The 24,194-nt window shown below is 44.7% G+C and overlaps 1 protein-coding gene across 14 annotated transcripts in view; it reads left to right on the forward strand.

Annotated features, from left to right (window-relative positions):
• The window catches only part of LOC138744328 (slit homolog 1 protein-like), a 245,922-nt gene that overhangs the window by 6,454 nt on the left and 215,274 nt on the right, over positions 1 to 24,194 (forward strand). For all 14 annotated transcript variants that reach the window (XM_069900273.1, XM_069900284.1, XM_069900285.1 and 11 more), the window contains 3 exons: positions 5,455 to 5,526; positions 6,745 to 6,816; positions 13,230 to 13,301. In XM_069900273.1, the coding sequence (XP_069756374.1) occupies positions 5,455 to 5,526; positions 6,745 to 6,816; positions 13,230 to 13,301 (216 nt within the window). The remainder of the gene's footprint in view (positions 1 to 5,454; positions 5,527 to 6,744; positions 6,817 to 13,229; positions 13,302 to 24,194) is intronic.

Raw genomic sequence — 24,194 nt, forward strand, 5'->3', positions numbered from 1 at the left:
GATGGAAGAATTGAGGGGAGAGCGATGGAGGAGTTGAGGGAGGAGGAGATGGAGGATTTGAGGAGGGAAGTGGAGGGAGGGAAAGGGAGATAGGAACAGGAGGAGGGAGGGATTGGGGAGAGGAGAGAGAGAAATAGAGGACAGAGAGAAGGTGGAGGGATAGGAAAGGAGGAGAGGGCATGTGAATTGAGGGGAAAAGGGAGATACTTGGGAGGTGGATGGATTAATGGGGGGAGGTAGAGGAACAGGATAGGAGGGAGGTGGAGGGATTGAGGTGCACACGGTGAGTTCCTGTGTGGGAATGGAATTGTCCCTGCTTGGTGCGGGGAAGGTCATCGGATGTGTTGTGCCTCCTCCAGGGTTTTGAAAAAGTTTCCCAGCCCCTTTCCCTCTGACCCCATCTTCATTTATTTATGATACTTTGGGATATCCTTTTCCTTTCTCCCTGTCACAAGCCCTCCAGCTTGGAGCTCTGTGCGCTGTTCCGGTCACCCAGCAGGAGGAAGGATGTAGGAAAGGGTGCAGAAAGATTCACAAGGATGGTACCGGGATTAAATTATTAGGAGATACTTTCTCTCTCTCTACCCAACTTCTCATATACACAGACGCTGACAGTATATATACACATGTTCTCTCTCTTACACATTTTCTCTGTCTCTCTCACACACACTCACAGACACGTACACATACACACCCTATTTCTCTTATACATATTTTCTCACACACAAAGACAGACATGCTATTCATCTTTCACAAACATATCCTCTCCGATTCTCTCCCACACGTGCACAAACACAGACATTATCCATCTCTCTCACTCTCGATCTCTCTCCACACACACACACACACACACACACACACACACACACACACATGGTGACATATGCATACACACATTCTCTCTTACACATTTCTGTCGCTCTCTCTCTCTCATGCATTCTCTCCCTCTCGTACACGCATTCTCTCTCTCACACACATACACTCCATCTGTCTCTCTCTCACACACACACACATCCTATTCGCCTCTCTCTCTCTCACACAGGCACACATTCAATCTCTCTCTCTCATACACCCCATTCGTCTCTCTCTCACACACACTCCATCCGTCTCTCTCTCACACACCCCATTCGTCTCTCTCTCACACACACTCCATCCGTCTCTCTCTCACACACACACTCCATCTGTCTCTCTCTCTCTCTCACACACACACCACACACACATTCTATCTGTATCTCTCTCTCTCACACACACACATTCCATCCGTCTCTCTCACACACACACCATACACACACTCCATCCGTCTCTCTCACACACACACATTCAATCTGTCTCACCCACTCCATCCATCTCTTTTTCTCTCTCTCACCTCCCCCACACACACTGACTCACACACACACACACATACATATTCTCATCCCATGCTCTCTTTTAAACTCACACAGTCAGACTCACGATATCAGCCCTCCTCACATATTCACACTTTGACGCGCACTCACTCTTGCACATTGAAATGATCACTCATTCACACACTCTCTCGCGTTCTCTCTCTTTCTCTCGCTCTCCCCCCTGAGAGACGAGAAGACCTTGACTGCAGTGCAGAGAGCAGCTGGCCCCTCCCATTCACAGGTGCGCTGCAACCGCTAGGAGCGGAGTGCATCTCCCGCTACCGCATCGAACCCTACAGCCCAGTGCATTTCCTGCAACGACACGCGTGTCTCCCGCAAATCGTGCCGTGTGGTTACAGTGCTCCGGGCAGAGGCTGAGCCTGGTGGATTTACTGAGAAGTCACGATGCGTAACGCGCTAATCCCAGGTTCCAGTGGAACTCCTGTCTTTCTTTTGGGCACACAATGGTGTGAGTGAATACCCGGGATACACAACCAGCAACTCCCTGAACTTGGGAAACTGTAGAATCTGTCACAATATCCACGATTGCTGCTTTGTTTGCTTATTCCAAATAACGCTTCAACCCCCACCTCCATTCCCTCCCAGTTTGTGAACCCCTGGATTAGATCCCAGCCTGTAACTCACTCCCAGGGTCTATTATTCTAGATATAAACCCTCTCAAACCCTTCAATTGGAATCCAATCTATATTGTACCCTTGTTCATTTATGACTCAATACATAAGCCTTCTCTGAACCTTTCCAATTGGTTCCAGTCTGTCACTCACTCTGACTGCCTATACATTTAAACACACACACACACACACACACACACACACACACACACTGTGTGTATAGTATCTATATATAAAAACCCACAAATTAGATTCCAGTCTATAACTTAATCCCAGATATGTTATTCTATGTAAAAACTTGCCCCCACCCTCTGTAGAATCTCTTCAAAGGCCCCAGCCTGATATTTTTTAAGGAGTGCTGTATAATTTTGTGTTGATGGGGAGAAATGGTGAAGGAGTTTGTCCCTCCGAGACAATGAGAGAGTAGCTAAATGGAGTTTTAAAATATTCAAAAGAGAATCAAGCAAGATAATTAGTGATAATTCAGTGAAGTAATGGTTCAAGTTTATTTTTATGTGTATTGAAAATGCAGTGACAGAGGTTGTTTTGTGAGCAGACCTGTCAGGCGTCTCACTTGTAGTGCAACTCGTGAGATACAGTACAAAAGTGCAGAGTTACAGAGTGAGGTCCGTGAGAACAGAGCAAAAACAAAATTATTTTACCATTTCATTCGGGAGTCTGATAACAGCTGGAAGGAAACTATCCTTGAATCTGGTGGTGTGTGATTTTGCACTTGTGAATCTTGTTCCTGACAGGAGGAAGGTGAAGAGTGGGTGGCCCATGTGGGATGAGTGATTGAAAGTGTTAGCTACTTTTCCAAGGCAGGGGGAGGAGTTCCAACAAAGGCAACAGGGCAAAGACTGATATATCTAGTCCCTTTTACTTCAGCATGGTGGACGTTAATACAGGGAATTTCAAAGGCATAGTGTACAGTTTTATTTGAAGAGTTCACTGGGTCTTTAGTTTTTGATCCATATTTCTGGTGATGAGGCATCTCACCACCCTCCTCAGTTGTAAGCCCTGGCAAGTGTTGAGGACCTCAACAAGTGGGGGAACAGCAAACCCAAAGCTGGCCTAGTCCTTCCGAATGTGTCTGCACATATGTCTGCAGGGTCTGTCACACAGACTGAAGAATGGGGGTTTAATCTCTACAGCCATATTTCCCTTCCTGCACCTCAGATTCTCCAGAACATGAGAAACAGGAGCAGGACCATCTGGCCCGTCGAGCCTCACTCCACTATTCAATCAGTGGAGCTGTGGGCTCAGCTCCACTTACCCGCCTGTTCCTCAGAACCCTTAATAGCCCCAACCTTCAACAATCCATCTATCACTGCCTTAAATACATTCAATGAGGCAGCCTCTACTGCTTCCTTGGGCAGAGATTTCCACAGATTCACTACTCTCTGGAAAAATGAATTCCTCCTCATCTCCGTCTTAAATCCACTCCCCTGATCGCAATTTTTTTTTTCATTTTTAAATTTAGACATACAGTACAGCATGGTAACTAGCCCTTCTGGTGCAAAGCCTATACCACCCAAATACTCTAATTAACCTACAACCCCTGTATGTTTTGAAAGGTGGGAGGAAACTGGAGAACCCGAAGGAAACCCACGCAGACATGGAGAGAACGTACAAACTCCTTAGCTTGGTGCTATGTCTCCGAGTTGTAGACTCACCTGGCAGTGGAAACAACCCCTCATGCATCTATCATCCATTCCATTCCATTCATAATTTTTTATGTCTTTTAAGATCATGCCTCATTTTTCTAAGCTCTTCCCACCTGAAGAAATGGCTTCTCTCTGTATAAAAATACATAACATAATGGAGGTAATAAATAGAAACTGTTGTCCCACAGTGGAAATGTCAATAACTAGAGGGCATAGGTTTAAAGGTGGGAAGGGGAATGTTTAAAGGAAATATATGAAGCTGGTTTTTACACAGAGTGTGGGTGTCTGCAATGGGCTGTTGGGGGTAGAGGTGTTTAAGAGGCATTTAGACAGGTATATGAACAGGCAGAGAATGTGGGGGTGGGGGTGAGATTGGGAGTGGGTGAAATATAGACCACTGGCAGATGGGATGAGCATAGTTTGACATCATTTTGATGCAGACATTGTGCATCAAGGCACCTGTTCTTGTGCTGTTCTGATCGATGTTCTGTCATTTTATTGACCTCCACCACCACCCCAGCACCTCCCAGTGGGGCAGCTGGTAGAGCCACTTTCTCACAAGCACCAGAGACCCCTTCGTTCAATCCTGAACTCTGGTGCTGCCTGTAGGGAGTTTGCTTCCTCACGTCCACTCCAGGGTCTGCCACCACAGAAAAGCAGGCCACATATTAAAAGACTCATCCCACCCTGGCCATGCTCTGTTTACCACCGTCCCCCCTCCCCGCTCCACCCCAGCTGTCAGGAAGAAGACTCACGAGTGTGAGATCACCCACCACCAGATTCAAGTAAAAACACGAAAAGGAGGTCTCTTAATGTTCATACGAGATAAGGATATATAACCAACGTTTCAGCCCTGAGCTCTCCGAGGTGAAGAAGGGCTCAGACCCAAAATGTCGGTTATGTATCTTTACCTCCTCTGGACGCTGAGATCCTCCAGCATTTTTGTGTTTTTACTGCAGTCACAGCGTCTTCAGACTCTTGTGTTTCACACCATCAGATTCAAGGACAGTTTCTTTCCTGCTGTAATCGGGCTCCTGAGCAACATAAGAGATCGGAGATGGGGTGTGATGCCATGTCTGACTAGACATGCTCCGCAGGCTGATCCGGGAAGAACTGAAACTGGGTCAAAGTGGCAACGTGCAGGTTCTGCAGCGTGTCAGCAGCTTAAGGTGGTCTCCCAAGTGGAAGTAAATGGGGGAAGTGGCACAGATCATCGAACTGCTGCCTCCCAATGCCAGAGGTCCGGGTTCGATCCTGACCTCAGCCACTCTCTGGGTGGTGTTTGCACACATCCCTGTTCCTGCATTTGGGTTTTCCCCGGGTACTCTGGTTTCTTCCCACGTCCCAAAGGCTTGGTGGGGGTGGGGGGGGGGTGGGTGGTGGTTGCTGTAGATTGCTCCCAGCATGTCAGCCAGAGGAAGGATCTGGGGGAGAGGTAGAGTCAATGGGAATGCAGCAAAAACACAAGCATGGGATCAGTGCAAATGGCCTGTTTCTGTGCTGTTCCTCTCAATGACTCAAATAGAACTCTGTGTGGCTGCAGAGGCTGTGTGAGCTCTGGAGGCGAATTTACAGATACTCTAATTCTGGGGGACTCTCTTTTGCTTCTCTTGTACTATAAGGGATGCTGGGTGACATGAATGGAGACACTTTGTCTGCCTTATGGCAGGCAGAAGGGAATTTTATGTAATATTACAATAAAGGAATCTAGTAATGGATTGCGAGAGGTGAGCGGTCTATTAATGTTGCTTCACCTGTTTCCCTTCGCAGGGAGCTGAATGGGAATAACATCTCAAGGATCGGCAAAAGCGACTTGGTGGGGCTCAGGCACGTCAGGGTTCTGTGAGTATCACTGGCGAGAGTATCGAGTGAAGGTGGAAGAGCACAAATTCTGCCTGAATCACACACATAATTAAAGGCTTAGGTGGAGCGGTTAACTGAGCAGAATAACTATAAATGCCCCGGGGTGTGGTGGGGAGGGGCTGTGTTCTCTACATTTTTACTGACATTAAAACCCTTAATTGTACTTTCTGACTCATCAGGTGGAACAGTTATAGTTCAGATTGCATGGGCACCTAGGTTGGCAAGGCAGCAAGTGACTGTCCTGTCTTGTCTGCCGTTGATAGATGGTCATGCTAATATTGGTGTCGGGAGTGTACAATGGCAAAGAAAGTTGCATTTTTACACAGCATGTGATGGGACAGTGTAGAGGGAGCTTCACTCTGTATCTAACCCGTACTGTCCCTACCCTGGGAGTGTGTGATAGGACAGTGTAGAGGGAGCTTCACTCTGTATCTAACCTGTGTTATCCCTGCCCTGGGAATGTGTGATGGGACAGTGTGGAGGTAACTTCACTCTGTATCTAACCCATGCTGTCCCTGCCCTGGGAATGTGTGATGACTTGCTTTATTGGGAGGTTTCTTTGTATCCAACCCATGAGAAATTTAGAATGTGTGTTTGTAAAATAGCTTAGTCCAAATTTCAGAAGAGAGCAAGTGAATTGATAATTAGGGCGGTGTATATCAATCACTCTCACTGATCTACAGGCAATTATGTGCATCAAATGTGGAATTGTTTCCTTTGTCTAATACCTGCTCACTTTGTGTATTCCATCACCAGCGGTCAGTGATCAGAACACATTGACCCTGTCACTCATACAGTAAAAGCACAGAGATGCTGGAGGAACTCAGCAGGTCTCTTAGCGGCCAAGGGGGTGAATATATATAACCGTTTCGGGCTTGAGCCCTTTTTCAAGGTCAAGGGTAGCAGACACAGGGTGACACTGCCAGAATCATAGAGTCACGTGAAGATGAAGCATAGAAACAGATCCTCTAACCAATATCATCAATCAGATATTCATTTGTGCTTGCCTGCTCTTTGCTCATACCTTGAAGAAGAGCTCACTCCCAAAACATCAGTAATATATCTTTACCTCCTGTGGATGCTGCAAGACCAGTTGAGTTTCTCTAGCATTTCTGTGTTTTAACTACAATCACAGCGTCTGCTGACTTTCGTGTTTCATTCCTGATGTTCATACATTCCTTTTTTTGCTCCTTGTAGCCAGCTTATGGGAAATCACATCAGTTCCATCGAGCGTGGCGCATTTGAAGACATGAAGGAGTTGGAAAGATTGTAAGTGCAAAGTTTATTCTTTCTCCATACATTGTTTTTTAACATGACAGCATGGATTTCTGGGATTAATTGTGGAAAATGACATTCACTATTTGCATGAAAGTGAACCACTTTACACTGAGTCATGTATCCCGACAGCACAGAAAAGGCCCTTCAACCCAATTGGTTCATGCCATCCAAGTTGGCATTTTGGGCTTATCCCATTTGCCTGCATTTGGTCCATATCCTTCTGCCTATGTGCCTTTTGAACAATGAAAGTGCACCCTCGTCTACAGCTTCCTCTGGAAACTTGTTCCTGATACAGGTGACCCACTGAGTGAAAATGTTCAGAATTTATTATCATGAAATTTGCAGCAACAATTCATCTTACAACATCACTATATAAAATAAAATAATAATTACAATAATGATCCACAAAAAGTAAGGCAATGTCTTTGGTTCATTGATTATTCAGGAATCTGATGGCAGTGGGGAAGAAGCTGTCCTTGTGCTCGTCTTTAGGCTCCTGTACCTTTTCCCCAATAGAAGCAGAGTGAAGAAGGCATGGTCTGGGGTGTGGGGGTGCTTGAGGATAGAGGCTGCTTTTTTAAGACACCACCTCATGTAGATGTCCTCGATGGAATGAAGTTTGGTGCCTGTGATGTTCCAGGCCGGTTAACAACCTTCTGGAGTTTATTCTTGTCCTGAGAGTTTTTGCCTCCATACCAGGCAGTGATGCAACTAGCCAGAATGCTCCACGGAATACCTGTAGATGGTTACGAGAGTCTTCGGTGACATACCAAATCTCCTCAAACACCTCACAAAGTTTAGCTGGTGGCGAGCCTTCTTTGTGATTGCCCCTCAGGTCCTTCTTAAATCTCTCCACTTTCACCTTGAACCTAAGCCCTCTTCGTCTGAGAATTGTCTACCCTGGTCGAAGCCCCTTCACTTCTCTCATCACCCTCCATCTCCTCTTTCTTCACCTGTCCCCGGTTATGGGCAGAGACTGGAGGAAAATATCTCTCACAAAGCTTGACATTGGTACCCTTGTTCGTGAATCAACAATTCATCATCATCATTATGTCAACCTTCTACAGGAGCTCCATCAGGAGGATCCTGGCCGGCTGCATCACAGTGTGGTACGGTTACTGCAGAGAAGTGGATTGTTGGTCAGTCCACAGGACCATAAGAGCAGCAGAGAGGATTAGTGGAGGCTCACTTCACACCATTGATGCAATCTCCCAGGATCTTTGTCTGAAGAGGGTGTGCAAAATCATTGAGGACCCCTTCCACTCCACACACAGTATCTTTCAGCTGCTCCCGCCAGGGAAGAGATACAGGAGGATCAGAGCCAACACCACCAACTGAGAAGCAACTTCTTCCCAGTGAGACTGCTGAACAACTGAATTAACTACTCATACAAACGATCCGAGACTCAACTATTTATTTATTTTTATATATGTGTATACGTACTACATATGTATCGTTTGTCTGTATGTGTCTTATATTGGGATATGTGTTTGCATGTTTTTGCACCGAGGACCGGAGAACGTTATTTTGTCAGGTTGCACTGGTACAATTGGATGATCGTAAACAAATTTTAACCAATGTTGTGAGGATTTGAGACCAAAAATAGAGACATCTTGCTCCAATTTCTAGGGCACAGGATAATGTGTAAAGCTCCAGTCTCCCAACCTCAGAAAGGATACACTTATGATGGGAAGATCACAGTGATACATTGATAGGAAAGGCTAGGAAGGATACAGGCAGGAAAATGAGACTAGCTTAGACAGGCACCTTGCTTGGAATGGACAATTTGGTCCAAAGGGTCTTTGGCCATGCTGGAGCCATTGATTCTTGGTGATTGCCATGTGAGGAAATATTACCCAGTTGTTAATGTAGTGCCAGTGACCCGGGTTCGAATCCAGTGCCATCTGTAAGGAGTTTGTACATTCTCCCTGAGTCTGTGTAGGTTTCCTCCGGGTGCTCCAGTTTCCTCCCACCTTCCAAAATCATATGGGGTTTATAAGTTAATTGGTGTGTTTGGGTGGCACGGGCTCATGGGCTGGAATGGCCTGTTACCATGCTGTATATCTAAAAAAAGAACAGGCTGTGAAAGGTGAAATGTTTAAAGGAAACACGAGGGGGAACTTTTTCACACAGAGAATGGTGGGAGTGTAGAACGAGCTGCCAGGTTAAGTGGTGAACATGGGCTTTATTTCGACGTTTGAGAAAAATTTGGACAGGTACATGGACTGGAGGGGTATGAAGGGATATGGTCTGGGTGCAGGTCAGTGGGACTCTGCAGAATAATGGTTTGGCATGGACTCGATGGGCTGAAGGGCCTATTTCTGTGCTGTGGTTTGGAGCAGTGGGTCCCCAGAGGATCCCGTGCATTGTAGATAGTAGCAACAGGATTTTAATTTGAAAATGAAAATTGTATGTAACAGAGTGTGGTATTGATTCACCACTTATCATGAGTTTCCAACAATGTAAATTGTGCTTAGATGTACTTCTGTGTACAGTTTCTGTTCTGTTGTGTTGTTGTCATTTGAATTTAAAAAAAAGTATTCTATGGTTCTCTGGAGCTCCCTGGAGATTCAGAAGAATGAGAGCTGATATCATTGAATCGGGCAGAATTTTACTTGACCATAACAGGATAGGCCTTGGGTTGGTTTTTCAAAAGGAGTCGGTCATTCTCAGATGGCAAATCTGTGGGATTCTCTGGCCCAGTAAGTGGTGGAAGATGGATCAGGAGAAGCATTTAAAGTGAAGACAGATAAATAATTGGTAGCTCGAGGATTAGAGGAGTACAGAGCAATGGCATAGAGGAGGAGCTGAGGCCAGTATAGCCTGTGATGTCTGGAGAGGGTGTGCAAAATCATTAAGGACTCCTTCTACTTTGCAAACAGCATCTTTCAGCTGTTTCTGTCGGGGAAGGGATACAGGAGGATCAGAGCCAGCACCACCAGGCTGCGGAACAGCTTCTTCCCACAGGCAGTGAGAATGCTGAATGACCAAAAGAACTGCTGATATGAACCATCCAAGACCCTTGCATTTATGAAGCAATATTTATTATTTATTTGTGTGTATGTGGGTGGGTGTAAATGTGTGTTTGGGTGGGTGGATGGATGTGTTTGTGGGTGTTATGTCTAGATGGGTCGCTGCGTGCTTTACAGCCAAGACTGGAGAATGCTGTTTCGTTGGGTTGTGCTTGTGAAATCAGATGATAATAGACTTACTTGATCAAACAGAGAAATGCTGGAGGAACTCAGCAGGTTTCACAGTACCCATAGAAGGCAAAGATGTATAACTGACGTAGGGCTCAGACCCAAAATGTCAGTTGTATATCTTTACCTCCTATAGATGCCATGAGACCTGTTGAGTTCCACCAGCATTACTGCGTTTTTACGACATTCACAATGCCCGCAGACTTTTTGTGCTTCACGCTAATGTAGATCAACCATGGTCATATTGAATGGTGAGGCAGGATTGGCCTCCTCAGGTTCCTGCTTTCTTGCATCCTTGTGTTTCCCAGATCTTAAGTTATGGAAGGAAAGCAAAAGAGATGCCTTCACCCAGAGGGAGGTGAGATATAGATCTCTCCATCCCAGAGGGCTGTGGAGACTCAGTACTACAAGTGTTCAGGAACAAAGTCGACAGATTTATTTGTAAAGTTCAGATTTATTGTCAGGGAATATAACATCACATACAAACCCGAGATCCTTTTTCCTGCTGGTGAGGCAGGATTACCACTTATTGGTGGGGCAAAAGACTGTACTCAAGAAGATACGTCCACATGTAAATAAATAAAGAAATGTAAACAACCTGACTGTGCAATACAGAGGTAAAAAAATACAATGAAATGCAAAAGTAAGAGTCCTTAAATGAGTCCCTGATTGAGTTTGTTGTTGAGGAGTCTGATGGTGGAGGGTAGCAGCTGTTCCTGAACCTGGTCATGAGAGTCTTGTGGTACCTATACCTCTTTCCTGATGGTAACGAGAATAGAATGTGTGCTGGGTGGTGTGGATCCTTGATGATTGCTGCTGCTCTCCAATGGCAGCATTCTCCATAGATGTACTTGATGGTGGGGAGGGTTTGCCTGTGATGACCTGGGCTGTGTCCACTACCTTTCGCAGGGCTTTAAGCTTGGGGGTATCAGTGTCCCCCAACCAGACCGTGATGCAGCTGGTCAGCATCCTTTCCACCACACATCTGTAGAAATTTGCCAGGGTTTCTGATGTCATATCAAACCTCCACAAACTCCTGAGGATGTAGAGGTGCTGATGTGCTTTCTTCACGATGCCATTGGTGGGTCCAGGAAAGGTCCTCCGAGAAATCGAATTGGATGGTGGTTGCGGAGGGGGAGCTGAATGGTTGTCTTCTCCTGTTTCCTCAGTCCTTGTGCTGTTACTATATCTGACGCTGATCGGTGATCAGAAAGCCGTAATTATTGTTCCAGGCTGCCAATCCTGCCAGCTCTGCTGCAGAGTGTTCACAGTTGTGAGTATAGGACTGGGATGCCCACCATCTTTGTGGCTATGTGTGAACTTGATCGGCGACTACTTTGCCGGAGGGTACACCAACAGGTTCTCGATACTACAAGGGCACTGAGCAGCAGAGTCCACTGTGCAAAGGACCCCATCTTCCAGCTACTTCAGAGTAGCAAACACCAGGGGACATCTTTACAAGGTGAAGGTGGGAGGGAAAATTTAGGGGACACATCAGTTTTTTTTATACAGAGGGTTGTGGTTGCCTGGAATGCCTTGCCAGGGGTGATGGTGGAGGCTGAAACATTAGGGGCATTTAAGAGCCTCTTAGGCAGGCACATGGATGAAAGAAAAATAGAGGGTTATAAGGTGGGAAGGTTTATACATTTTTATAGAAATATAGGCACAACATCAAGGGCTGAAGGGCCTGAACAGTGCTGTAATGTTCTATCTATTCCTGTCAGGAAAGTGATACAGGAGTATCAGAACCAAAACCACCAGGCTAAGAAACAACCTCTTCCCACAGGCAGCAGGACTGCTGAATGACCTGCTCATACAATCCCTCCGAGACTCCACTACTTATTAAACAATATTTATTTATTATACTTTATATGTATATCTTTGGCTTGGCTTCGCGGACGAAGATTTATGGAGGGGGTAAAAGTCCACGTCAGCTGCAGGCTCGTTTGTGGCTGGCAAGTCCGATGCGGGACAGGCAGACACGGTTGCAGCGGCTGCAGGGGAAAAATGGTTGGTTGGGGTTGGGTGTTGGGTTTTTCCTCCTTTGCCTTTTGTCAGTGAGGTGGGCTCTGCGGTCTTCTTCAAAGGAGGTTGCTGCCCGCCAAACTGTGAGGCGCCAAGATGCACGGTTTGAGGCGATATCAGCCCACTGGCAGTGGTCAATGTGGCAGGCACCAAGAGATTTCTTTAGGCAGTCCTTGTACCTTTTCTTTGGTGCACCTCTGTCACGGTGGCCAGTGGAGAGCTCGCCATATAACACGATCTTGGGAAGGCGATGGTCCTCCATTCTGGAGACGTGACCCACCCAGCGCAGCTGGATCTTCAGCAGCGTGGACTCGATGCTGTCGACCTCTGCCATCTCGAGTACTTCGACGTTAGGGATGAAAGCGCTCCAATGGATGTTGAGGATGGAGCGGAGACAACGCTGGTGGAAGCGTTCTAGGAGCCGTAGGTGATGCCGGTAGAGGACCCATGATTCGGAGCCGAACAGGAGTGTGGGTATGACAACGGCTCTGTATACGCTTATCTTTGTGAGGTTTTTCAGTTGGTTGTTTTTCCAGACTCTTTTGTGTAGTCTTCCAAAGGCGCTATTTGCCTTGGCGAGTCTGTTGTCTATCTCATTGTCGATCCTTGCATCTGATGATATGGTGCAGCCGAGATAGGTAAACTGGTTGACCGTTTTGAGTTTTGTGTGCCCGATGGAGATGTGGGGGGGCTGGTAGTTATGGTGGGGAGCTGGCTGATGGAGGACCTCAGTTTTCTTCAGGCTGACTTCCAGGCCAAACACTTTGGCAGTTTCCGCAAAGCAGGACGTCAAGCGCTGAAGAGCTGGCTCTGAATGGGCAACTAAAGCGGCATCGTCTGCAAAGAGTAGTTCACGGACAAGTTTCTCTTGTGTCTTGGTGTGAGCTTGCAGGCGCCTCAGATTGAAGAGACTGCCATCCGTGCGGTACTTATATACGCACTACATAAGTACCGTTTGTCTGTATGTGTGTTTTTGTTTTTGCACTGAGAACCGGAGAACACTGTTTCGTCAGATTGTATTTGTGTAATTGGATGATAAATAAACTTGAACTTGAATCAAGCCTCCCTGATGATGTGTTTAGAAGAGATGGATTTGCAAAGGATTGGTGAGATAGCCATAATTATCCACAATTCCTCCCTGATGTTTCTTCCTAAGTGTTTTTTTCTCTCCCTGTACAGGCGCCTGAATCGTAACCAGCTGCAGGTCTTGCCAGAACTACTCTTTCAGAAGAATCCCACGCTGCACAGACTGTGAGTAAAGACCTCAGTTATTATTTCCACTGATAATGTACGCCAGGCATAAACAGCAGAGTGCTTCAGATGGTGAACTTGTTCAGTGATCTTCAGCATGTCAACCCACTCTCGTTATAATTTTTTAAAATTTACATTTAGCACTTGGTAGTGATAAAAAGATGGGCATCTCTCCCCAGTGTCCTTTACAACGTATTTATAATCACCCTCTATAGATGCTTGTAAAATCTTGCTGTGCTTAAATTGGCTGCTGTGTTTCTTGCATGGCTTTGTCTAGTGAAGGGACCAGTTAGACAGGATCAAAATGATCTGTTTTGTTTAAATGTAGCATTTTTAAATTTAAATTTTAAATTTATTTAAAAGCTGATTCCAGCCATTGAAACCCATGCTGCCCAATTACACCCAATTTAACCTACAACCCCCTTACGTTTTTTAAGGGTGGGAGCACCCGGGGAAAACCCCCGCAGACACGTGGAGAACGTATAAACTTCTTACAGACTGTGATGGATATCTCCTAATGTTCTCAGCATTAGGTATAATGTGCGCACTCTGTTATCCACCAACCTCAGCATAAGCCCCTCACATTTCACTCTGACAATAACACAATCTGTGATAATATACTATCTGAGAAGCCCCTCATTCATAGCACTCTGCCATGCACCGGTCTTATTAACAGCATTAGCTTTGCAATGAAGGTATCATCTTTCCCCTGGTATCTTTCTTTGTTGAATTAACAGCCTAATATGTTTCTCATTATAACCTGTAGACTTGTCTGATATAGCAAAGGCGCTGTTGGTATGTGAACAGTCGAGTGTGAATCCTATAATTAGACAGTGTGGTATCCTCTGCTTCCTCATGCCAAGCATTCCCTGAGGCTACAGAGTACACAGGGCCTGTCACAAAGGATTCTTTGGAATAATATATACCTATTCACAGCTGTTTGAATATTTCGAATGCACTGAGGGGGCAGATGTCTGGGAGTGAGTTACTAGAGTTTAAAACACACTGAGAGTTCAAAGGATACAGTAACCGAATGCTGTGAAATGTACTGCGGTGTAGATGGGAACGATGGACCATATAGCTTCCTCTTGGGAGTCTGTGTATTTTAGTGACTTCAGCAGTAGCAAAGAGGGAAATGCTGGAGGAACTCAGCTGGCTTCGCAGCGACCATGGGAGGTAAAGATATATTACCGACGTTTCAGGCCTGAGGCCCTAAATGTCGGTTTTATATTTTAACCTCCTATGGACGCCGTGAGACCGTCTGAGTTCCTCCAGCATTTCTGTGCCTTTTTACTTCAATCAGTGTCTGCAGACTTCCTTGTTTCACTACAACAGGGGACCAGAGAGGCAGCCATAAATTTTAATTTAGACATACAGCATGGTAACAGGCCCTTTTGGCCCACGAGCCCATGCTGCCCAATTACACCTAATTGACCAACAAGCCCCCGGTATGTTTTGAAGGATGGGAGGAAACTGGAGCTTCCGGGGAAAACCCATGCAGACATGGGGAGAATGTACAAACTCCTTACAGACAGCGCGGGATTTGAACCCTGGTCCCAGTCACTGGAGCCGTAGCAGTGTTGCACTAACCATACGCTAACAGTGCTACCCATTTAAAATTAAATTTTACATTTTAAAAATTAATTTACAACACAGTAAAGGATGATTCTGACCCAGGACATCCAATTACATCTCTTTGATACTTCAGGGTATCAAAAGTTTTGGGGAGAAGGCAGGGGAGTGGAGTTGAGTGAGAGACTGGCTCAGCTCATGATGGAATGGCGGAGCAGACTCGATGGGCCGAATGCTTCTATATCTTCTGGTCTTGTTAATTAATCAACCCTGTATGTGTTTGAAGGCTGGGGGTAAACCGGTGAAAACTCACAGTCAAGGTGAGAATGCTTCTTACAGGCAGCAGGGGTTTCAAACCGGGCTCACAGGACTGTAAAAGTGTCAAGGGGTACGGAAATAGGCACTTTGGCCTTCCATGCCCATGATCTATACTCATCCCCTTTACCGACTGAGTCTAATGCTGGGCTGATTTAAATGCTGGTCCAGATGTCTTTAAATGTTGAGGATGGACATGGTTCCACCACCTTCTGTGGCAGTAGCTTAGAACTTCAAGGTCAGCCTGTGGCACAAAAGGTAAAATAAGTAATCACATGATAAGCAAAGCTAAAAAAAAATACAGGTAGATGTCAACAATCTGATAAAAAAAAGTGCTCAGCAGATTAGGCAGCAAAATTCTGTGAGGCTTAGGAACAGAAATAGGCCATTCAGCTCATGGCTGATATATTTTCCCTCTCAAACTCATTCCCCTACCTTCTCCCCATAACGTTGGACACCCTTACAACTCTGCTTTAAATCTATCCAATGGCTTGGTTTCCACAGCCAACTGTTGCAATTACTTTCATCGATTCACCAGCCTCTGACTGAAGAAATTTCTCCCCATCTCTGTTCTAAAGGGACATCCTTTTATTCTGTGCCCTCTGGTCCTAGACTCTCCCACCACAGAAAGCATATGCAGCCTCTTCAATGTTTGGAATGTTCGATGAGATTCCCCCTTCATTAAAGTCCAGCGAGTACAGTCCCAGAGCCATTAAACGCTCCTGTAAGATCACTGCCCAGCCTTCTCCCCATAATCTTTGGTGCCCTGGTGAATCAAGAACCTATCAATCTCTGCCTTAAATACGCCCATTGACTTGGCCTCCACAACCATCTGTGGCAACAACTTCTGTAGATTTACCACCCTCTGGCTAAAGAAATTCCTCCTCATCTCTGTTCTCAGCAGACACCCTTCAATCCTGAAATTATGCTTTCTTGTCTCCCACCATGGCAAACAATATTTCTACATCTACTCTATCCACGCCTTTCAACGTTCAGAATGTTTCAATGAGATTATCCCCCCCCCCACCCATTCTCCTAAATTCCAATGAGTACAGGCCAAGAGCCTTTGAACATTCCTCACATGATAATCCTTGTGAACCTCATCTAAATGCTTCTAAATTCCATGACCATAGGAACAGAAAAAGGCTATTCAGCTCATCATGTCTGCTTCGCCATTTAATCATGAGCTGATCCATTTTCCCAATCAGCCCCACTGCCCGTCCTCCCCGTAACCTTTGATACCCTGACTAATCAAGAAGCTATCAATCTCTGCCTTAATGAGACTCATTCAGTACGTTAACTGACTCATCCTCAAGATCATTATTGTAAACCTCTTTTGAACCCTGTCCAATGCCAGCACACCCTTCCTTAGATATGGGGCCTGTGTGTGGAGGGTGAAGCACTGAATATTTCAGGTTGATGATTTTTCATCAGGTCGAGAGATGTCTTGAGGGGAGTTCATCAACATGAATGGGCTCTTGTTGGTTTTGTTCTTTCCACAGATGCGACCTGACCTGCTGAGTATCTCCACCATTTTCAGTCCTGAACTCAGGATTGGACACAGGATTGTCAGCTCACCCTGTACTCAACTCTTTGGTCAGGTTGCATCCCACTGATACAAAACATTTGGGTGTGATGGTGTTGGGTATGGATTGACTGTTGGGATGGAGTTTGTTTACATTTCTTTGTTTGTTTACACGTGTACGTTGGGTCAGTTTTTCTTTGCACTGCCAATAAGTGGAGGTTCTGCCTCACCCGCATGAATCTTGGATGTATGTCATATGCCTGACAATAAATCTGAACTTGAGTTGGGTTTCAATTGGCTGTTGTGATGGAGTTGGGTTTGGATTGGGTGTAGTAATATTAGGACTGGGTTTGGATTGGTCATGGGTAATTTGAGCTTACAGCTCTGCAGTAATTCTGCAGTCAAGTCAGGCTGGATTGATGTGGTTTTGCTGGGGTTGGATTCAAGTGGGTTCCAACATTACACCCAAGCAGCCCCTAGATTAGATTCCTCTAAGTGTGGAACAAAATGCTGAAGGTTTGTATATACTTACCTTCATCAGCCATGGAAATGAGTGGAGGAGTTTGCAAATTATTGGGTAGACCACACAGAGTGTCATGGGCAGTTCTGGTCACCATGTTATAGGAAGGATGCAGTTCAGCTCGATTGAGTGCAGGAGAGATTCATAAGGAGTCGCAGACAATGGTGTATTTGGGCTAAGAGGAGAGACTGGACAGGCTGGGACTATTTTCCCTGGAGCATAGGAGATGGAGGGGTGACGTTACAGAGGTTTATAAATTCACTAGAGGCATGGATAAAGTGAATGATCACAATCTCTTTTGTGCGCCTGCGCACACACACACTGCCCCCGAAACGCAGGCATACGCTCAATGATACACAAGCACACACTCACTGACACACGCACATGCGCACACACAATCAACATGCGTGCAGGCACCAATTTACACTACTATACTTGTTGAACCATCTATTTTCACCAAATGCCACAGGAGGAAGCTCTGTATTAAACTGGATTCAGGGACAAATGACAGAGGGAGAAAGAGGTGCTTCCTGACTACCCAGCTCTGCCAGGTTGCTGAGACTCAGTGCAGTCGTTAGCCCAAATCAATCAGTTCACCTCTGACCAGACGCTGAAGTTGCCACCTTTCCTCACGCGTGTGCAGCATCAATAGGCTCACAGTCTGAATCAGCAAAGGGAACATCTCTTTAATTTTTGAACACAACATTTCATTACTGAAAAAGGGAAATAAGCAGTTGTATCTTTCAAGAGAAAAAGTGCTTGGAGGGGTTGAAGGGGGTATTTCACAGACCCCACCCTTTTCACTGTTGTGTTTTGACAAGCCAGATGTTATGCCTTTTAATTAGAAATGATTTGATGTACCTTAAAGTTTGCGGAAATAAAATGTGTGCATTTTAAACTTAAGCAGATGTTGTTGAAAAGGATCCTAAGACTCTCAAAGTTTGAAATCCTCATGTTGTGTTTTCATGCTGATTAAAATTGGGATTTATTTTGGAAGAGATAATTGTCAGGCACTGGGCAGATACACTAAATGCAGAGCAATCTCATCAAAGATTATGGCATTGGGGAGTTTCCGGTGAAGCCAGCAGTTATTGTGCTTTATAGAGGGTGGTTAATTGCTCAGGTCTGCAGTCACACACAAGGCTTGTCAAAGGGCATCAGTGAACCAAAGGGATGGAGTGGGAGGGATACTCAGCAATGCCCTCTCAACTATCTTGTCCCACAACCCTTGGGAGATCTGTAGATCTGCTCCATTCATTTACCCCACTCTGTACCTCATCACTTATTGAAGAGGTGGGTGTCTTGAGTGTCGGAGAGCTATTGAGCCAGGCACTCAATTTGGCAAGGCATTGAAGGACATGGTTCCAATGCAGACAAGTGGAGATGGGCAAAATGGCCAGCATGGATGTGTGGGCAAAAAGGCCTGTTTAAGTTCAAGGTTGTTGTCATATGTACCAAATATGCAGTGATATAGTTGTTTTGTGAGCAGACCAATAGGATATCTCATCCACAGTTCAACAGCTATCTGGCTCTTAAACACCTCCCAACCATATTGTTACAATGATCAGGGATCGTTCCAACACCACAAAAGGAAAACACTGTTGCTAAGTCTCAATTTGCAGTAGGATAACTGTGAATACTCTGGACCACAAAGATTTTTCTTCTTGAACACTTTTGGTGTATTTTAAGGATTTTGGGCTGCTGATCATGAAAATCACATTAAAATGTACCGTTTTTTTTTAAATATAACCTATTTTCCAAGATTTCCTGCCATATTTTAAGTCTACTTCAAGAATACAAAACCATAAAATGCAACATATCATTGGAAATTAATTTTCTGCATTCGTACTTGGACTTCTTTCCTGCTGATCTTGGTGTAGCCAGAGACAAACTTGGTGAAAGGTTTCACCAGGACATTGTGACCATGAAAAGGCAGTATCAGGGAAACTGGAAGCCGTCATTGCTAGACGACTATTGTTGGGCATTGATGTGAGAGGCATCAGATGCTGAGTACAAATGAAAATCAGCAGCAAAACATTTTAGGTCAGTTGAACGAACTCAATGTGTCGGCATCATTATGCGATTAAACAGGCTAAATTCAATGAAAGTTAATTTAATGTTTTTCCAACTTCCTACGTGATGCAGCAAATCTGAAATTATCTTTGTGTTTGGCTAGAAGTCGTCTATCATAATCCCTGATTTTTTTTCAGGAAGCAAACCTTTTGAAAAAATGTGTTATTTATTATCTATCTATTTTTTTTAACATTATTGTCTCTTTTTGATTCAATTAAGTGGTAATTTGTGGTAATTTAGTGTTTTTAACATTTTTTTTTCATATAAGTACCTGTTTGGCTGCAGCAAGTAAGAACTTCAGAGCTTATGTACAATTTGTTTGATAATAAACTTGTTATTGTTATCAACAGAAAGAAGTGCAGAGTTACAGAGAGAGATCAGTTGGTAAAGAGCAAGAGCAAAGGTTTTTTTATTGTCATGTAATAATACATTAAAAATGTAATATACATAATCCACCAATTTTTTTTTTGCTGTCAGGTAAACAAGAGTTGCCATGAGCATTCCTTGGCGCCCCAACAATGAGAGAAAAAGAAGCAAAAGAAAGTCCCTTCAGATTCACTGAGAGTGGATTCACCTCCAGCGCTCCCGCAGCCTCTGCAGCCACACAGGCTCCAGTCCTGTCCCATCCCTTGGCAACCCAAACTCCAGATCCAAACCTCTGACACCATCAGGAAGCCTTCAGCACCCGAAGCCCTTTGGGAGCCTTTCTTGCTCTCAGCACCTGGATCCAATACCTGGTTCCCATGAACCAGTCTCCAGTAGCCTGAGCCTGTGTGGGTCCCTCAGCCGGCTGAGCCCCCTGCTGGTCTGCTGCTATTCATCACTGTCCTGTAGGGTTGTCTCTCATGCTTCTCCTTCTCAACAGGCGAGGTTCTTCCCGTTTCTGGTGCTCTGCTCCAGTCCACTGCTCCCCCAGAGTATAATGTTACTAGTTCATCCAGCAGTCTGATAACAGTAGGGAAGACACTGTCCTTGAATCTGGTAGTGCGTGATCGCACACTAATGAGTTTTTTCCTGACAGGACAGGGACGAAGAGAGTGTAGCCAGGGTGGGATGAGTCTTTTAATATGCTTGCTGTTTTTCCAAGGCAGTGGGAGGTAGAAATGGAATGGATATGAAGAAGGGCTCCTGTTTCTGTGCTGTACAACAGAGGCGGTTAACCTTTTGGGCACAACTTCAGGTTTGAAGGGCATCCACTTAAAGCAGGGATGCAGAGGATTTTCCTCAGCCAGGGGGTGGTGAATCTGTGGAATCTGTTGCCACAGGCAGTTGTGGAGGTCGTTAGTGGGTGTATTTAAGGCAGAGATTGATAGTTTCTTGTTTAGCCAGGGCATCAAAGGTTATGGTGAGAAGTGGGGCTGAATGGGATAATGGATTTTCTAATGATTAAATGGCGGGGTAGACTTGATGGGATGAAAAGCCTGCTTCAGCTCCTATGACTATTGACATTTATTAAGACACAGTGAGACAGATTTTTCCATGGTCGGGGAATGAAGGGATCATGATAACAAGTTTATTTTCATACACATTGTACAATATACTTCTGCATTGAAATGTTTACTTTCTCCAGCCAAACATATACTTATTAAAAAATCCTATAAATAATAAATTTAATTGATTTGAAAAAGACAATAAATACATATGATAGACAGGTAATAAATAATTCATATTAATACAAATGCAAAAATACAGCAGACGGGTAAGTGGAGCTGAGTCCACAGCCAGATCATCCATGATCTTATTGAATGGCGGAGCAGGTTTGACAGGGCAGATGGCTGACTCCTGCTCTTGTTTCTTCTGTTCCTATCTGAGAGGGCATCCAGGGCCTTGGTTTAACATCTCACCTGAACAAACAGCACTCTTGATAGTGCTGCTGTCTGTCAGCGTGGCCCTGAAGGGTCCGCCACCCTCCTTGTGCTGAAATCTCGGCAGTGTGAGGTCAACAGCTGAGTTGAAAGTGAGAGATCCTTTTTTTAAATTTCAATATATAATCGATTGATTAACATTTCAAATCTTCACAATATAGAGCTTTTAAGTAATTATTTTCACCTTATTCCAGATCAGTTATTATTTACGTTCAGCCCTTAGGGAAGAAGTTTGTACGACTTGAACCCAGAATCCACAGATGAGGGTGTAGTGGTGGGAGAGCTCTTAATCTGTGGCCCTCCTGCACAGAGCTCTTGCTGCGTTAGCCCTGGCTTTCATGCATCCCTCAGCATCAGGTCTTGAACCTTCAGCTGTGCTGGTTGGCAGCAGTATGTCACAGAGACTTAATTACTATCTTACTGTAACACAGTGAGGTTCAGGCAGATTAGATAGTCCTGCTCTGATAGCTTCCAAGTCTGTGTGTGCTTAGAGTCAAAGAGTTCTACAGCAAGGAAACGGGCCCTTTGGCCCACTCATCCATGCAGACCAAGCTCATTTAATTTACCTGTGTTTGACACATATCCTTCTCAACATTTCCTACCCATCTACCTGTTGAAATGTTTGAACACTAGGATTGTATCCTCCTCTAAGCCTTCCTGTAACAGCTCGTTCCATGTATCCACCAACCTCTTTGTGAAGAAGATGCCCCTCAGGACCCTTTTATATCTTTCCCCTCCCACCTTAAATCTGTGCCCTCTGGTTTGAGATTCCTCTCTGTTGGAGAAAGACTATGGCTATTTAACTTATCAATGCCCTTTGCAACTTTACCATCCTCTTATAAGGTCCCCCCTCAGTCTCCTAAGCTCCAGTCAGAAATGTCCCAGTGTGTGTGTGTGTGTGAGTGAGTGCACATGCACATACTTATGCATATGTGTATGTGTGAGTGGCTGTACGTGCGTGACTGTGAGTTTCTCTCTGTATGTGTGTCTCTCTGTGACCAGGTACAGTATAAATTGCTCCATTATATTGGTTGTGTTGGAACCTCCATGTTGAGATGGGTTCATTGAGAGTATTAGCCACTGAAGCAGAGGTGTCATCTCTTCATCGAGTTTCATCAACATCTGTGGGAGGTTCAGAGAAAGTGCTTTCACTTTCAGCTGATAGTGGGTCTTTTTGTTAAATTTCGGCAGAGACATTTAATCATTTAAACTATTTATGCTGTGTTTGATGTGTTCCATTTAAAAAGAGCTTGTGTAACAGGCTAAGCAGAGATAGTGTCAATGCCTCCAACGAACTGTTTTGCAAGATAGCATCCAGGGAGAAATATGCTTTGGACAGTTAATGTGTGGCCCACACTGACCTCATGGAGGTCTCAAAGATCTCACGGCCACTATCTCCAAGAAGATTTCACTGACAGCAACAAAGGCATGAATTGAATAGTTAAAAGGAATTGAATCATTTATTGTCACGTGTCCAAAGAAACGGTGAAAAACATCGGTTTGCAATACTATCCAGAGAAGGCAGTACATCTTTGAGTACAACTGGATAGGGCAAAATACCAAAATGCAGAGTGGTGTAACAGAGTAAAAAGTGAAAACACAGAAATGCTGGAGGAACTCAGCTGGCCTTGCAGTGTCCTGAGGAGGTAGAGACATAACCGAAGGCATTTCTCTAGCATTTCTGTGTTATCACTACAATCGCGGACCTTCAGGTTTCACTCCTATCAGAGAAAAAGTTCCGTTCAAAACAGCGCAAGAGCAGCATCTTGTACCCAATGAGAGGTCTGTTCATTAGTTAAATAACAACAGAGACACATTTGCTGATGTATGTTTTTAAACTCGAAATAGAGTAAAATCCCTGGTTTCTGCCACCTATGGGGGATTGGAAGATGCCGGATAAGTGTATTTTCTAGTTGCTTGAGACTTACTTTTACAATGCCTAACTAATGCACCTACATTAAGAGTAAACAGTTTAAAAGACAAAAATACCATTACACTAAACAAACTTTACTTGGATGAATATATAAACCTTAAAGTATTTTACTTTAATTTAAGTCATATTCTTTGAAAACATTTAACCAGTACTGCATCTGCAGGTTCCTCCCTCTCCACAGAGCCGCCCAAAATGGAACAATATCATTATAGATAATTACTCCACCTCCCCCCCCCCCCCCCCCCACCCAAGTTTACAGAAAAAGCCTCTAACTGGGGCAACTCTTACTAAGCAGGCATGGAAACACTTTAAGAGAGTCACTCTAACAGCAAGCGGCACCAACCATTGCTGTTTCACACAACTTTATTCAAACAGCTGCTGCAAGCAAAACACGACCAAGGCACTCCACTGTCTGAATATTTGCTCCCATCTTCACCAAAGGTTTATGTGCCACTTCAGAGAAGGTGGACTTTAAATTTTAAACACATATTTTATTCTTATTTATTTACTTTTTTTTAATTTATTTTCCTCAATTTTTTTTGCCAGCTGCTTGAGGCTGCTGGTTGCTTGAATTCTGGATACCAGGGGTTTTACTGTATAAACAGAATGTCCCTGAGACTCAGCAGTGAACACAGCATCTGAGGAGATGGAGGAGAGTTGGGGTTTCCACTCGACAATTTCCTGTCGAAGCTCCTCTTACTCAAAGGGTGGAGCCTGGACCAGAATCCTCGTGGAGGAGAGAACTGACAGAGAAGATCTGTGTGCACTGATGCCAGGTTTTAGCAAATCAACATACCAACAGGTGGCAATGAAAAGAACACTGGTGAATGGCCAATTACATCTCTGGCAACTACTGCTCATTAACCCCAGTGTTTCCACTATTCAAAGCCACCTTCAAATTTGCTGATGACACCATGATCATGGCAGAATCACAGACAGCAATGAGGAAGCGTACACGAGGGAGATAGATCAGCTCATTGAGAGGTGTCATGACAACAACCTTGCACTCAACATGAGCAAACCCAAGGAGGTGATTGTGGACTTCAGAAAGGGGCAACCAGGAGAATATGAACCAATCCTCATTGAGGGG

The sequence above is a fragment of the Narcine bancroftii genome, chromosome 10, assembly GCF_036971445.1.
Source record: "Narcine bancroftii isolate sNarBan1 chromosome 10, sNarBan1.hap1, whole genome shotgun sequence".
Lineage (NCBI taxonomy): Eukaryota > Metazoa > Chordata > Chondrichthyes > Torpediniformes > Narcinidae > Narcine > Narcine bancroftii.